Genomic DNA, 16176 nt, shown 5'->3' on the forward strand with positions numbered 1-16176 from the left:
TCCACATTGCTCTCAGCATTGCTGTCTTCCCAGCTCCTCCTAGGATGGGAGCATTCAACCCTTTCTGAGTCCCAATGTCTGACAGTCTTCCCAAAAGCAGCATGGTCAGGCCTGTGACAGAAGTAGCCCACACCCTGATACCAGCTTCTGCCTTAGATATTTTTCTACTGGAATGAAATAAGGATCTGACTGCTCCAATAGTTGAGGAGAAGGTTTTTATTGTAGATAGGAGAGGGGAAGCATAGCCAGAGGCCTTTGGAAGACTCCAGAGCAGGAGAGAAAGTAGTGAACATGACCAGCAGACTAAAGTGGGCCATTTCAGGAGGAGGGGAGAAGAGAGAGAGGCGTGAGAGAGGGGGCCTGGAGAAAGCCAAGAGGCCAAGAGAGCTCATGACCAAAATGAGTTACATAGGAATGAAAATTTGGGGGAAGGGAAAGCTGGAGAATTTTAGAGTAGGGCGTAGCGGGGTAGAGAGCTGAGAGGAGCCACAGGTACTGAGGGAGCCTGGATGCTCGCAGATAACTTTGCTATGCTAGTAGGAACCACAATTAGCCATTTGTCCTGAGTTTCTTTTAGACCTGACACTATTACTCTGATAAGATACCATGACCAAAGCAACCTACAGAAGAAAGAGTTGATCTGGCGTTACAGTTCCAGAGGGATAGGAGCCCATCACCATCGTGGCAGGAGGCATCGTAACAGGCAGGCATGGCACTGGAGCAGCAGCTGAGAGCTCACACTGTAAAACAGCCATGAGGGTTCTGCAGGGAAACAGAACTTAGGATTCTCTCCCTCTTGTTAGAATAGTTTGTCTGTGGTCCAGCTAGTCCAGCAATGGCTGTCTACCAAAGGAAGGTCAAAAAAATCCAGTAGTTAGTTCAGTCTACAAGACTGGATCTTAGAATAAGCCAGAATCCCGAAACAGTGGGCTCTGATGCCAGTGAAGGGATGGACTGCAAGCGTCATTGGGAACGAGCAGGCAAAGAACAGCTTTCTTCTTCCATGTCCTTATAGAGGCTGTCAGCAGAAGGTGTGACCCAGATTAAATTTGGGTCTTCCCACTTCAAATGCTTTAATTAAGAAAAAAAATCCCCAGCTGGGGGCAGTGGTGGTGCCTTTAATCCCAGCACTTGGAAGGCAGAGACAGGAAGATCTCTGGGAGTTTGAGACCAGTGTGGTCTACAGAGTTAGTTCCAGGGCAGCTAGGGGCTATCCTGGAACTCACTTTGTAGAACAGACAGGCCTCGAACTCAGAGATTCACCTGCCTCTGCCTCCTAAGTGCTGGGAATAAAGGCGCGGGCCATCACCTCCTAGTTGATGTTATATTTCATGGTAAAGAAACAGAAATCGAGGAAGGAAAACATAAATATCTCTATAACCACATTCTTAACAAAATAGGATAGAAATACTAACGTTAATTATAATTCTTGTTTTTGCAACTGGACATGTGCCCTGAGCTAGTATTTATAGCTACCTTCCTTGGCTACCCATTCTGTATTTCTTCCATCCTCAGTAAGCAACTTTAGTAGATCTTGGCTCTTTTCCTGAAGGAGTGGCCCACACCTTCATTCCTAAAGGGTCTGTGTCCTTTGTCATCCTGTCTGGATTAGGCTTTACAGTTTCACATTGATTTTATTCCTAGGACAAGAGACAGATGCCCTAAAGAATCACCCACACTGCACACATAATCGTTTTTACCTCCATTGTGGAGAAGCAATCCAGTTTCCCCTTGGTAATCTGGATCCATCATCCCTCCTAACGCCTTCCTTTTTTAGCCTGTTGGCTTAAGAGTTTCAGGCTCTGCTGGATCATATAATAATCACAGGATCAGTTCAGGACCTGGACCTGCTGTTAGTCAGACTATAGAAAAACTCTATTAATCACCTGACCTCCATAAGCCCCTTCTCTAACCGGAGGCTCAGCAATGTTTCTTGGGGGTCTCCTGGAATCAGCATCAGCTCAAAACCAATGTCCAACAGACCCCAGAAAGTCTGATTGTTACCTTTACCCCAGTGTACAGTTCCCCTTGGAAAAGGCTGCAGGACCCTCTGGGGAAGGACTGGAGAAATGCTAACAGTAAAACTCTTATGTATTTTATCAAGGTCCTTCCTCAGGGGACCTGGCCATCCCTTCATTCAACAGGTTCTGTATCTGCAAACTGGCTCAAATCTGGCAATTGGTTCACAGGCCTAGATTCCCCTTTGCCATGATCCAATATAGCCTTTCTTTCCTTTGAGAATTTTTCTGCTTATACAGATCAAACAAAAACGCAGTAGGCTTCTTATCTGTTTCATGCCTGGGAACATTTTGACTGATTAGCAAGTACCAAAGGTTCATATGTGAGTCATGCCACCATAAAAGTTCCTTTGTTTGTGCTGACCATTACAATAACTAGATCACCCTGCCTTTGGCAATTCAGTGCTGCCACCTGGCCCTTGCTACTTCTGGGCCCAGTTAAACCCATTGTATTTCATTCTTCCAAGCTAAGGCCTGGCACAAGGAGAAGGGCGACAACAAAGCTCTTCAAATGTGCTGGTGCCCCTCACCATTCTTTGTCTTATACAGCTAGTGAAGGCCATGTCTTCTGGGCCTTCCCATTGTGAAGGCTTAGGTTTACACAGTGTGTGCCCGCTCTAGCATTGCCATTTCCCTGAGCCTAAAAGTCCCTTCGTCAACACTAAGCCCAAGGGTACCAGCATCTCCAGCTCCTTGTTAGTGGGCCATCTTTTGACAAATGTTTCAGCCAACCATTCAAAAAAACTTTTGACACCTTTTTTAACTGTGGTGGGAGCGTCTATATTAAACCGAGAATCTCCATCAGTGGGCCCGTGTCAGTAACCTCAGCCTGATCTAGTTTCATGTGCCTTCCACCATTATCCCATTCCCTTGTCAGGTGATAGTGACCCACACCGTAAACCCAGCACTCAGGAGGCAGAGCTATGCAGATCTCTGCAAGTTTGAGGCCAGCCTGCTCTAAAGCTAGTTTTAGGACAGTCATGGCTATAGAGAGAAACCCTGTCCTGAAAATACAAAAATAAATAAAATCCATTCCCACACATATTCTCCAGACTTCTGCTTGATTGAATTAGTAAACTCATTAAGCTCTTTAGTAGTGGGTGCACCTCCTCATGGACTACACTTCCCACCTTCCCTCTGGAGCCCGCTTAGCTTTAAGTCTAGTTACGGGTCTAGAGGCAGCTATTGGTCAGCCATGAGGAACATCAGTGTTGTGTTGCCTGGCATCTCCTTGAGACAAAATCACTGCTGGGTTAGCAGACAGTGAAGGATTAATTTCTTCAGTCAAAGGCATAATCAACAGTATTTCAGAGTGTTGGGGTGGGAGTACCTCTTCTGCTGAGGTGGAAAGAATGACTTCCTCGGGTGAGAAATCCTTGAGAACCTGAGGGTCCCAAGTCCTCAGCTCCAATAGGGTCCTTCCACTCGTCCCCATCCCAAGTTTAACTACTGACTCCCTCCTAGGCTGGGACTCCCAGGTGTGCTCAACTCCTTGGGTTGTAGTTCATTTCAGATGTAGTCAGACTGGCAAACAAGAATGGCCATCACACCAGCTGTTCCAGTATTTGAGCCCTTAGTGCATTCTCATCTCAAACTCTACCATGGGCTTGCCTTTTGTATATTGCCACAGCCTGACCTGGAGCCTCACTGTGGCCATGCTCCTTTGCTAAGGGCCAGTCTGAGTCTAGTAAGGGCGGCGGTGGCCCTACGTGGTTCTTCCTGTACCTGCCACGCATCTGTGCCTGGCTTTGCCTTCCCTTGCACCTTATCTCACCCATCTTCCAGCTCCCCTTACTTCCCCTGTACCGCACCTCACTTGCCTGTACACCTGCCTTTCCTCACACTGCACTCACAATTTCCTAGCCATCTGACCTCCTCTTGTGCTCTGCCTGGCAGTCACCTGTGCCCTACGTGCCCCCACTGAACCTGCCTTGGCTGCTCCTGTTTCTCCCAGGCCTCTTCTCTGCCGTGCTTCACCTCTCACTGCTCCCAGCCTCACCTTTGCTGTCCCCTTCTCCTCAGCATCTTCAGGGTCTTACGTTGTATTCTGAGGCTAAAGGAGGAAGAGACTGAGACATGGTCCTTTCTGTCCCTACTGTCCCCAGACATCTGGGCTGCCTCTGTGTGTTTTATCTGTCAGTTGATTCTCACATGTAATGTGTGCCTGGGTGAGCCTCATGGGCCCATGCACAAACCAGAAGGTACTCTTGGTACCCTTTGGGCTCGAATTTCTCAATGACATTTGTCTTGTTCTTTTAGTTGACTGTGACCCTGTCACAGTGCGGGGGCTGCACTGCTGTGGGTTTCTGAGATAGTCTGTAAGGATGAGCTTGACTCCCACTCAGCAGGTGGGCATGGGAATTCCCACGCTGGCACCCAGATGCCCCCGTGGGGCACAGCTTCTGCCTCTTTCTGCTTGTTCCTCAAGCATTTATCTCTTTGCCTAGGTTGTCTTCCTGGAGAGGCGTGTGTCAGAGCTGGAGAAAGATAGTGCAGCTGCTGGGGAGCAGCATGGCAGGCTGAGGCAGGAGAACCTACAGCTGGTGCACAGGTGAGTGTGGCCGTGGCCTGGCACCCCATAGCATCACAGCATCACCCTCACCCTGTGTGCTTTTCCTCACTGAGCAGCATCCTGCAGAGAACTAGTTCTCACTTAGTACCATCCGTCTACTCAGGTGCCGGGTGAGTGCCAGGCATGGCCAGAGGACTGCTGCAGGTTGATCTGAAGCTCTGATCTGAATAGTCTGCCACACCATTATAGACAGTAGGGTCCCCCAAAAGGCAACGAGAGCACTACGTGCCTGCGTGCAAGCAAGACAGTTCTATCCTCCAGAAGAAGTACAACGTAAAACAGAACTGGCCATTGTGATGCACAATCCAGATACTTGGGAAGTACAGGAGTATTGTGAGTTCAAGGTTATTCTTGACTGTATAGTGTGTCCAAGACCAACCTAAGCTATGTTATAGTACTGGGGGATAGCTCAGTCAGTCAAGTGCTTGCCTTGGCAAACATGGGGACCTGGATTATGTCCGCAATCCATGTGAATGCTAGGCATGAGGGCATACACTTCTTTTTTTTTAAGATTTATTTTTTATGTATACAAGTGTTCTGTACAGAAGAGGGCACCAGATATTATCACAAATGGTTGTGAGCCACCACGTGGTTGCCTCTGGAATGAGGGGCTGCTCTGGAAGAGCAACTAGTGCTCTTAACCTCTGAGCCATCTCTTGGGGAGGTAGAAACAGGAGGATCCTTGGGGCTTGCTGGCAGCCAGTACAGCTTAATCAGTGAGCGCCACAAGAAGTGGACGGGATAACTACCGAAGTGTTCTTCTCCTTCCATACGCACACACGACACATGCATGCACAGGCATGCACACACACAGAATTTAAAATTTTAAAACAAGGTGTTGGAGAGATGGCTCAGCAGCTGAGGGGATCCAGGTTTGATTCCCAGAACTCGCATTGCAGCCTGTAACTGTCTGTTACTCCAGTTCCAGAGGATCCAATACTTCTCTTGGCCTCCACAGACACTGTACACGTGGTCCACAAATATTCATGCAGTCAAAACACCCACATAAAATAGAAATAAAATAAATCTTTCGAATGCTAAGCAGTGAATAAATCCGAGTGGAGAGTGGCTCAGCAGTGGAACATGTGCTGTATGCGTCTCTGAGTCAAGACAGAGCCACAGAGTGGGGCATCGCTGCACCCAGAGCCTTCATATATCCGTGTCCTGGCTTTCCTTGGTTTTGCTTTGGTTTGGTTTTTTGAGACAGGATTTTTCTGTGTATCCTTGGCTGTCCTGAAACTCAGTTTCTTAAGCCCTTGGTCCGGTTCATAGCACCGGAGCCTCTGATGACTCTGAGAGCCTGCCCTGAGGGAAACACTCCAGCCTTGGCATTGGTCCTGTCTCGAGGCTCTCGAGGCTCTTGCTCCCCTCATTTATCCTTCAGTAGCTGTGGGAGGCAGATGAGGAAATGGAGTCAGTGAAGCTTACATGGTTGTCCAGGGTCAGAGGACAGCAGTAGGGGCCATGCGGCTGAGGGCAGAGCGATGTCCTAGAGGAACAGGTAAGGGGGTCCTGTGCAGGGCTAGACCTCTGCAGACCTCAGCCTTTTCAAGTGGCTTAGCCACAAAGTAAACTAAACAGGAAGGCCAGTTGTGTGGTTTCCTCATGTGGGCAAGGAGAAATGAGGTGCCACTGCTGTCTGCGTAGAGCAGAAGAGAAGAGGCAGAAAGATGGTAAGTCAAAACCAGCGTGAGCTACAGAGTTTCAAAAAACAAGGAGGTGGGGGAGGGGGGAGCTGGAGAGATGGCTCAGAGGTAAGAGCATTGCCTGCTCTTCCAAAGGTGCTGAGTTCAATTCCCAGCAACCACATGGTGGTTTACAAACATCTGTAATGGGGTCTGGTGCCTTCTTCTGGCCTGCAGGCATACACACAGACAGAATATTGTATACACAATAAATAAATAAATATTTTAAAAAAACAAGGAGAGGGAGGGATAAGAAATGAAAAAAACCAAGGAGTTGGAGATGCTGCACTTGCTCCTCATGCAGAGGACTCGAGTTCAGTTCCCAGGACCTGTGTCGCAGCTCACAGCTGTTTATGACTCCAGTGCCAGCGTGTCTTACCTCGTGGGCACAAGGCACACATGTGCACACTTGCATACATGCAAGCAGAACACATACGCACATAAATCTTTAAAAAAGAAAGGACAGGCTCCAAAGCCACAGAGAAACCCTGTCTTCAAAAACCAAAAAAAGCCGGGCGGTGGTGGCGCACGCCTTTAATCCCAGCACTCGGGAGGCAGAGACAGGCGGATCTGTGTGAGTTCGAGACCAGCCTGGTCTACAAGAGCTAGTTCCAGGACAGGCTCCAAAACCACAGAGAAACCCTGTCTCGAAAAAACAAAAAAAACAAAACCAAAACCAAAACAAAAAAAAAAAAAGAAAGGAAAAGGAGCCAAGTCTGGGGTTGTTAGCCTGTAATCCCAGCATTTAGGAGGTGGAGCTCTGAATGCGGCTGAGCTTCCTAGATGGAGCCCGTGCTGCTGTTCTTCACATTCCCTGCCTGTCTCCAAGTGACCAAGTAGTTTCTGTGCTGAGCATTGATTGTCAGTTTTTAACTCTGAGGAGTGTGTGTGTGTGTGTGTGTGTGTGTGTGTGTGTGTGTGTGTGTGTGTAGACTGAGGCAGTTGGTCCTTTCTTTCCACCCTGTTGTTTCTGGGACTCAAGTTCAGGTAGGTAGGCTTGATGGCAAGCACCTTTAGCTGCCAGGCCATCTTGCCAGCCCTTCAGAGGAATCCCAAAGCTCTGTCTATAGTCTCTTCTAAGAGTTGGGGTTTTGTTGTTGTTTTGAGACAGGGTTTCTCTGTGTATCCCTGGCTATCCTGGAACTTGCTCCATAGACCACACTGGCCTTGAACTCAAGGATCTGTCTGTCTCTGCTGGGATTAAAGGTGTGCACAGCACTACACCAGGCTTTCAGAGTTGTTTTTTAGTCTGTTCTCCCTTAGCATGCCCTTCTCATTTTCTCCTACACCAGAAAGGAGCTAAGGTGTGCACACTGGGGCCGTGGCTTTTTCACAGCTGCGGAAGGGGCTGGCAGTACTTCCCTCAGAGATTGATTACCCATGGCCATCTCTGTCTTCTGCGGGAAGCTGGGGAAGAGGCCAGAGCCTCAAGCCTAAGCAGGGCTCTTCTTTAAGTGATCTTGGAGGGGACTCGGTGCAGAGCGAACCCTTCTCTAGGCACAACTCCATCACAGCCTTTCGGGTCCACGTGTACCAGGTGTCCCCACGCTAACTGTGCTGCCACTGAAGTCTGCACTTGCCTTCTACAGGACGCTGTGGCCTTCAGACCCCAGCACTTTCTGGCTCTTTCTTTCAGGCCTCGCTTGTCTGAGTTTGTGGTGGCCTCCCTGGGACAGCTGCTAGCTGGTCAGTGCACAATGGCTCAGAACAAACTTGGTCTACCTTACAGATATGTATGTCTCCTCCCATTTGCCCTTAGAGCCAATGCCCTGGAAGAGCAGCTGAAGGAGCAGGAACTCAGAGCCCAGGAAAGGGTCCTGGAAGAAACCAGGAAGCAGAAGGAGCTCCTGTGTAAGATGGAACGTGAGAAGAGCATTGAGATTGAGAACCTGCAGGCCAGGTGAGCAAAGCTCCGGAGCAGACAGCAGAAATCCAGTCTACCTGGGAGGCAGAAGGAGAAGCTTAGCAACAGCAAAAGGGCTACTCATCTGGAAAGATGCCGAAAGCTTCCTTTTTAATTTAAAATTGCATTAATTTATTATGTGTTTGTGTATGCATGTACAGGTGGGAAAGTGAAGAGGACAACTTGTAGGAACTGGTTGTTGCCTACCATGTGGGTTCTGGGTATTAAACTCAGGTTCAGGCCAGCCTAGGAAAGACACCTCATGCCCCCACTCCCAAAACATCAGCTTTTATTTTAAGAGAATTTGGTAGAATGACTTTTGTGTTCCCTTGGAACTGACACCATGGGTGTTTGGTACTTTAACAGTCACACTCCAGGGGAAACTGATAACCGAAATACCCGTATACACTTACACACTGGAATTGTGCCAAAGGGATACTGGAGCCAACTGAAAGATCTTCCAGTGACCAGAGCTGCAAATGGCAATGGTAACAATCCCACGGGAGGAGCCATGGTGTAAATGAGATGGGCAGGAGTCCCCAGCCACACAGTCAGTTTGTACATAGAAGACAAGAGTCTTGCTTCCAGCTTAGCTTCCAGAGAAATACCAAATAGTGTCTGCATACACCCCTCCAGGAGCTTGTGTAGGGTCCTTCTCTTGGGGTGTAAACTAAGGGACCAGCAGAGATATATACCTAGCAGACACAGCTTAATCAAGTGACCCATGATAGTACTGGGTGTCAGGGGAGTGTGACAAGGACCTCACTATAGAAAAAATTTTCCTAAGCACATCCTCCAAAGTCTAAATACCAAAAACTAGTTTGAGGCACATCCTGCAGAATATATGTCCAAGACTACCACAATATGATAATCTGGGTGAAACACAGACCATGGGATAGGAATATAAAAGACATAAGGATAATGTGTGAAGTCCTAGGGCTTAGTGGAATGTGTGCATTGATGTGATTATCAGTGTATGGGTATGGGTTGTGATGTCCTACCAGGAAAAACAGAGGCTCTACAGTGTCCATAGTCTTGCTTTTCTTCCTTTCTTTTCTTTCTTTCTTGTTTAGTTGTTTTTCGAGACAGGGTTTCTCTGTGCGATCTTGGAGCCTATGCTAGAATTCGCTCTATAGACCAGGCTGGCCTTGAACTCACAGACATCTGCCTGTCTGTGGTGGGATTAAAGGTGTGCACCACCTCCACCCGGCATCTACAGCTTTTCTATAAACCTAAATTTCCTAAACCCAAAGGGCCTTTAAAGCCATCGTGGTCAGTGCAAGGTAACACACGCCGTGCTCCCAGAATTTCAGAGAGAGAAGCTAGAGGATCAGTAGTAATTCAGGGCATCCATGTCTACATGGGAATGCTGAGGCCAAATTGGGCCCCATCATACTCTATCTCAAAAGACAAAAACAGACAACAAAAAAGCTGGGTGGTGAAGTAAGAACTGGCCATGGCATTTGGGATTATTGTGGTTTACAAAACAGCTCCCAGTGAGTGAGTATTTCTCTAGAGCTAGGCTTTCCTTGTCCTGTGGAGGCACAAGTTAGGGGGAACAGATCCTAACCTGTTCTTGTGTCCCAGGTTGCAGCAGCTAGATGAGGAGAACAGCGAGCTGCGGTCCTGTACACCTTGTCTGAAGGCCAACATCGAGCGCCTGGAGGAGGTAAGCTGTTGGCTTGGCACTTGTGGGGAAGGTCCTGCCTAGAATAAATGCTGTCCTCTACCCTCTGCCTGACACATCCACACAGTATGGAGCCAGGACATGTGGCCATGGCCTTCCGAAAGGGAGGCAGGGGCAGGTTGGCAACTCTTGGCCCTGCTGTGCTCACATATGAAGGAGCTGCTGTTAGACATTTGGCCCCGCCCAGCGTTTCCGCTCTCCCACAGACTTAGAATCTGCAGGCCCAGAACCCACACTGTCTACTCATGTCTGAGTTGGCGGGAAGACAGTCTTGCACACCAACAGGCAGAGGCAGTACTGTTAGCTTCTTTTCTAGTTTTAACTGAGAGGCCACCCTCCAGGCACCCTCATAGAGTGCCTATGGGAAAGTCTGAAACCAGAATATTTCCAGCCTATTTAGGCTCTGACTCCTATAAACCAGAGGAGGAACAGAATAGAAGTGCCCGATGAATACTGGGCTAGATCATGATCATATGAAGGTCCTCTGATCCGAAGGCAGGGCAGCTTTGACAGAATGACCGTAAATCACAGACAGTCCTACCATGGACATTGGGAACCACAATGTCACTGGATGGTCTAGAGCATAGGCCATTGAGCTAGGCTGCATGTACCAGTAAAGCGGTGCCGCTACCCGTCCACGCTGGTGTCTATTTTTACAGGAGAAGCAGAAGATGTTGGATGAGATTGAAGAGTTGACACAGCGGCTCAGTGAAGAACAGGAGAATAAAAGGAAGATGGGGGACAGGTTGAGCCATGAGCGGCACCAGTTCCAGAGAGACAAGGAAGCAACTCAGGAGGTGAGCAGGGCCATTTGTCCCTTCCCGTGTTCCCATATTGTCTGATGTTGCTGGCTCCCTGGTGGAGGCCAGGAACCCCTTTTGTTTACTGACACTGTGGGCACTAGTATGCAGCAGCCTTGCAGCCTCTTGGAGCACAGGTCAGCACCCTCCCAGGAGAGGGTGGTCAGACCAGCTAGTGGTTGTGGTTGCCTCATAGCTGATCGAGGACCTCCGCAAGCAGCTAGAACATCTGCAGCTCCTCAGACTTGAGGTGGAGCAACGACGGGGCCGCAGCAGCAGCCTGGGCCTGCAGGAATATAACAGCCGTGCACGGGAAAGTGAGCTCGAGCAGGAGGTCCGCAGGCTTAAGCAGGTGTGATCTGCCTTTCCACCTACCCTCAGAGGCTTCTGGGAGGCTGGCATGAGAGGGGACACCAAGCTGGGGTCCTTCCTGGCAGGTCCTTGTCCCAGCAAGGGGTGTGGCCCCATGTGACACTGCCATGTCCCCTAGGACAACCGCAACCTGAAGGAGCAAAATGATGAGCTAAATGGGCAGATCATCACCCTCAGCATCCAGGGTGCCAAGAGCCTCTTCTCCACATCCTTCTCTGAGTCGTTGGCTGCAGAGATCAGCTCTGTCTCCCGAGATGAGGTGACTCGTCCTGCCTTTGTATACCCCTAGGCCTGTTTTTCTGCGCACATCCCTTGGTCCCCCTTTACTGACTCTGCTTTTCTGCAGCTCATGGAAGCGATCCAGAAGCAAGAGGAGATCAATTTCCGCCTGCAGGACTACATTGACAGGATTATTGTGGCCATCTTGGAGACCAACCCATCCATCCTAGAGGTCAAGTAGGACATCTTAGCCCAGTTTGGGCTGAGGATAGACTCCACAGCACCCCAGAGTGGCCAAGCCGACCAGCAGGTCCTACAGCTTACCAAGCCTAGAGAGTATATGGGGAGCCCTTGCGCAGCTGGACTGGGAGAGTAAAGATAGGGGCTGCAGAGGGCAGTACTGAGGAAGAAAGGGAAGTCCACAGCAGGTGAGGAGAGGAGTGAGGCTGGGCTCCCTGGATATCAGGAAGCCAGGGCCTCCCACCACAAGCTCACCTAGCCAGCCACACCCATGTCTGCTCAGCAGAATACAAGTATGTGGGGATAGTCTCTCAGGCAGGGATGGGCCCCTCGATGGCTCTAGCATACCCCTCTTCCTGCTATGCAGCCTGTTAGGAAGAGGTAGAAAATGAACCCTCACCTCAGTTGCTGCCTCTCACTCATGTTGACATGGTGCCACCCAAGCCTGGCCATTCCCACATGGTTTGCAAGCTGAGGATCCACAAGTTGGACATAGACGTGGTAGTTCTGGAAAGACAGGCAAAGATGGCACCCGTTGGGTCTGGTCCGTAGCCACAGGCCATCTATTCTCCTTGTGCTGCTCAGGCCTTCTCCTACCAGATGGGCTTCCATTCACCTTTGGACCCAGGGCCTCCAAGCCACACAGCCATTCTCTGGCCAGACCCTCGCTACAGTCACTCGTCAGCTCTGGTCCTCGTGGGGCTGGGGCAGCTAGTTCCTGCTGACTGTGGAACTTACTTCTGGACTGGTGAACACCCCAGGTGCAGGTGCTGCTTCTCCTCAGGTGTGGCCTACTCTGGCTCCTGGACCCACACCTCCTCAGGCTGACCGACTGACTGCCTTGGGATAAGTTGACATTTCCCAGGCAGTAGTCTAGGCCTCTGGAACAAAGTTTCCTTCTCTGCTTTTGACTTAAAATCCTTGGGTGTCCCCCAGGAGTCATTTTGCTGGTGGGTGGGTGGACGAGGCTCTACACAGGCCCAGAGGCAGAGGAAGGCTTGCTGCTTGCCCTTGCACCACTCCAAGTGCAGCTCAGGCCTGAACCTGAGCACTAGCCTGGAGTCTGGGCACACCATGTAAGACCACACCATAGGCTGTGTGAGTGTGTGTGTGTGTGTGTGTGTGTGTGTGCTCATGCATGAGTGTGCACACAAGTGTGAATGTATGTAAGCTTGTGCCCACACATGCTGCCCTGCATCCCTTCACTGCCTACCCCTCCCCCACACCTACCTTCTACACTACGGTTTAAGATATTGCCTCGTATTGTACATTTTGGGGAAAGCCTTGTGTGTAAATCAGTGTAAACTTGGAGGAGAGATTTTTCTATCATGTAGAGTAGGTATTTTTTATAGACTGAAGGTTGATCAATTTTTTAATACTTTCCAGAGAGAAAACTATCTGTGTATACATATGAAATATATATATATATATATGTATAATATATCAATACTGGAGCCCTGCCTTTCTGTGCCCAGGTCCAAGTCCTGTGTAAGGGCTTGTGGCCTTCTCTGCTGTCTGCCCTGCAGTTCTCACTGTAAACACAGGTCTCCAGGAGACAGTGGGAAACACACCAATTACCACCTTGCTCACAGCTTCTGCTTCAGCTCCCTGAGAAGTAGCTCTTTCTCCAGGGCATGGAAGGATGGGAGACCAGCAGGATCCTGTCCCATGTGTCAGCCATGACAGATTAAAGCTGTTACCGCACACAGAGGCTGGCTCCTTTCTCCACAGGGGTGGCAGGGTGGGTGGTTATGGGCCTGGCCTTTGTTTCCCTAAGATTTCTAGGGAGGTGACATTGGACATTTAAGTACAGACCATGGGAGACCCTTAGTTCTCTGCCTTGATCAGGTTGTGCCATCCTGAGGCCCCCAGAATTGCTCCTCTAGGATGGGCTACTTCCTGGGCAAAGTCTGAATCCTGAAGTAGGTAGCTCTACTGGGAGTCATTTCTAAAGGCAAGGTCCCAGTGACCTCCAAACAACTCCTTACTGGCAGGACTTGTGCCCTGAATACAGCCCAAGAGGGCCACAGTGATCCTCAGGTGAGGTTGGCAAATGGGCAGAGGGGGAAGTATTGGTGTGGATATCACAAATCTCTGGCGCAGAGCTCTTACCCCTGGACTGCACATCCTATGTCTGAGAGCCACTGTGTAGTGTGTTCAAGGATGAAATATTCAGAGCCTTAGAGAGTGGGAGGAGGAACAGCCCCAGGAGAAGCCAGCACACAACACCAAAGCAGGGAAGAGAATAGGCAAAAGCCAGAGGGCAAGTGTGACTCAAAAGTCATTCTGAAGGGCTGAAGAAGTTGTGAAGACTTGGGGTGTACTCCGGAAGTACTGATGGGTATCACCAGAGCAGCAAACCACGGGCATTTGATTGGTACCAGCAAGGCCCTAGGAGAAGCTGGAAATGAGGAGGACATCACCACAGCCTTGCGGCTCTGCAACATGGTTTCCAATTAAACATGGTCTAGTCAACCCCCAGTGGAAGATTCTGAAGACACTGAACCCCAGAAAGACAGTTCCCCATTTGGGATATAGTGGAAAGATCACACAGTTAAAATGAGTTGTTATTAGAAACATTCCACTCTGGACGGTGGTGGTACATGCCTTTAATCCCAGCATGAGTTCGAGGTCAGCCTGGTCTACAAAGTGAGTTCTAGAACACACAGAGAAACCCTGTCTTGAAAAAAAAGAAAGAAACATTCCAGAAAGAGCTGCCCAAGAATTTCTTGTAAAGAGCCTAATGCCTAGAGGATAATTCCTGAAGTTGGTAACCCCTAGCAGGCTCCTCACTGTACCTCTGATGGTGGGGGATACAGAGGGAGTGGCCACTGGGGCTTGCCAACTCTTGGTTCTGCAACAACCAGAACTCTCTTCCTAAGGCAGATCCTTTCTCCGGCTGACTCCTGAATTCGCTCTTATCTTCCAGTGTTGATCAGTTCTCTACTAAAAACAGCATAAACAGGGTGGCTAGAGAGATGACTTCGGGATTAAGAGTACTGGCTGTTCTTCCAGAGGTCCTGAGTTCAATTCCCAGCAACCACATGGTGGCTCACAACCATCTGTAATGAAATCTGGCGCCCTCTTCTGGCCTACAGGCATACATGCAGCAGAACACTACATACATAATAAATAAATTTTAGAAACAACTTAGAGCAGGCAGATCTGTGTGAGTTGAGACCGGCCTGTTCTACAAAGTGAGTTCCAGGACAGCTAGGGCTATTACACAGAGAAACTGTCTCAAACAAAATAAAGCCAGGAGGTACTGTTGCACATCTTAATCCCAGCACTTCTGAGGCAGAGGCAGGTGGATATCTGTGAGTTCAAGGCCAGCCTGTTGAGCTAGTTCCAGGACACAGAGAAACCTTGTCTGAAAAAAACAAAACAAAATAAAATATCAGCATAAATGGAGCTTGGCTTCTGCAAATTTAAATTGACATTGGCCTTTCTGACCATCCCAGGGCACACCCACTATTGGTGAACCAGGAAGGAGCTTTACAACCTGGGTAGAACCCAGGGCAGCTGCCTAGGCAAATCTTCCCTGAACTTGCTGGCATTTTGGAACCTAGAAGAAACCCAGAACACAGTAGGACTTTTAGCCAGGAACCTCCATTTATGTTTACCGTGAGGTTAATGTTCTGATTTATGTTATATGTCACTTATGGAAGTCAGAAAAACTTAAGTTTTAGACCAGACTGGCTGGGCTGCCAGTCATGCCTAAGCATATGAAGATTCCTGGGGACTCATCCATTGGGGATTTTTGACTCTGTAATAGCTTCTGAGTCTCTCACTAGGCTTAGGGTTTCTTACGTGCTAAGCAAGCACTCTCACTGAATTATATCTGCAGAGTACACCTTTATGATTACACCTTTTTGTTTTTTATGGAGACAGGGTCTTTGTGTGGTTTGGATTGTCCTCAAACCACTATGTAACTGAGGATGGCCCTGATCTTCCTATCTCTACCTCCCAAGTGTTGGCAAGCATAGGTATGTTCCACAACCCCCCCCCCCCACACACACACACAGAATCTCACATTCTAGTCCTGGCTGGCTTCAAACTTAGAGATCTGCCTGCTTCTGCCTTAGTACAAGTGATGTGGTTACAGGCACTAATCATCATGTCTCACCCCTCTACTTTCTGAGACAAAGCCAATTGATCATGCTGGCCTTCAACTTATTTCCTAGCCCAGGCCAACTTCGTATCTGTGACCCTCCTTTCTGCACTTCCCGAGGAAGACTAGGCACCAATACCCAAACTAGGTCCTTTTTACTTTACTGCTATGTCCCTAAATCCCAGAACAGCGTGGGGTCCCATCTGCTCAAGATTCGGGTTGATCTGTGGCTTCTGTCCCTACAGAAGTGTCCCTGCCCTTCTTGACTCTGACAAGCTGTCTGTTGTCTAACCACTCACCAGGGTTCTATCTTCTGGCCCATACTACACTAGCATAGATCAGGGCTCAGCCAACAAACTGGGATGCTCCAAAGTCTGCTGTGTGATCATGCACTAAGGATGATCCATAGTGACCAGAGATGCTGCAGAGTTTGTCCTGGATCCGCCTAGCCATTCCTCTGACTCAACCATGAGGCTCACCTACTGATGTCAGTCTAGTCAGGCTTCTGGATGAATGATCCATCTTGCCCCTTGTCTATCTTCTTATCATAATGCCTGACTCACTGAGGA

At 49.1% G+C, this 16176-nt stretch overlaps 1 protein-coding gene across 2 annotated transcripts in view; it reads left to right on the top strand.

The window, feature by feature from the left end:
* The window catches only part of Rab11fip3 (RAB11 family interacting protein 3), a 75321-nt gene extending 62115 nt beyond the window's left edge, over positions 1-13206 (top strand). For both annotated transcript variants that reach the window (XM_075941431.1, XM_075941430.1), the window contains 7 exons: positions 4466-4569; positions 8035-8175; positions 9766-9847; positions 10525-10662; positions 10862-11017; positions 11156-11296; positions 11384-13206. In XM_075941431.1, the coding sequence (XP_075797546.1) occupies positions 4466-4569; positions 8035-8175; positions 9766-9847; positions 10525-10662; positions 10862-11017; positions 11156-11296; positions 11384-11497 (876 nt within the window). In that variant the 3' untranslated portion in view covers positions 11498-13206. The remainder of the gene's footprint in view (positions 1-4465; positions 4570-8034; positions 8176-9765; positions 9848-10524; positions 10663-10861; positions 11018-11155; positions 11297-11383) is intronic.
* The last annotated feature ends 2970 nt before the right edge of the window (positions 13207-16176 follow it).

Source organism: Microtus pennsylvanicus, chromosome 11, assembly GCF_037038515.1.
Source record: "Microtus pennsylvanicus isolate mMicPen1 chromosome 11, mMicPen1.hap1, whole genome shotgun sequence".
Lineage (NCBI taxonomy): Eukaryota > Metazoa > Chordata > Mammalia > Rodentia > Cricetidae > Microtus > Microtus pennsylvanicus.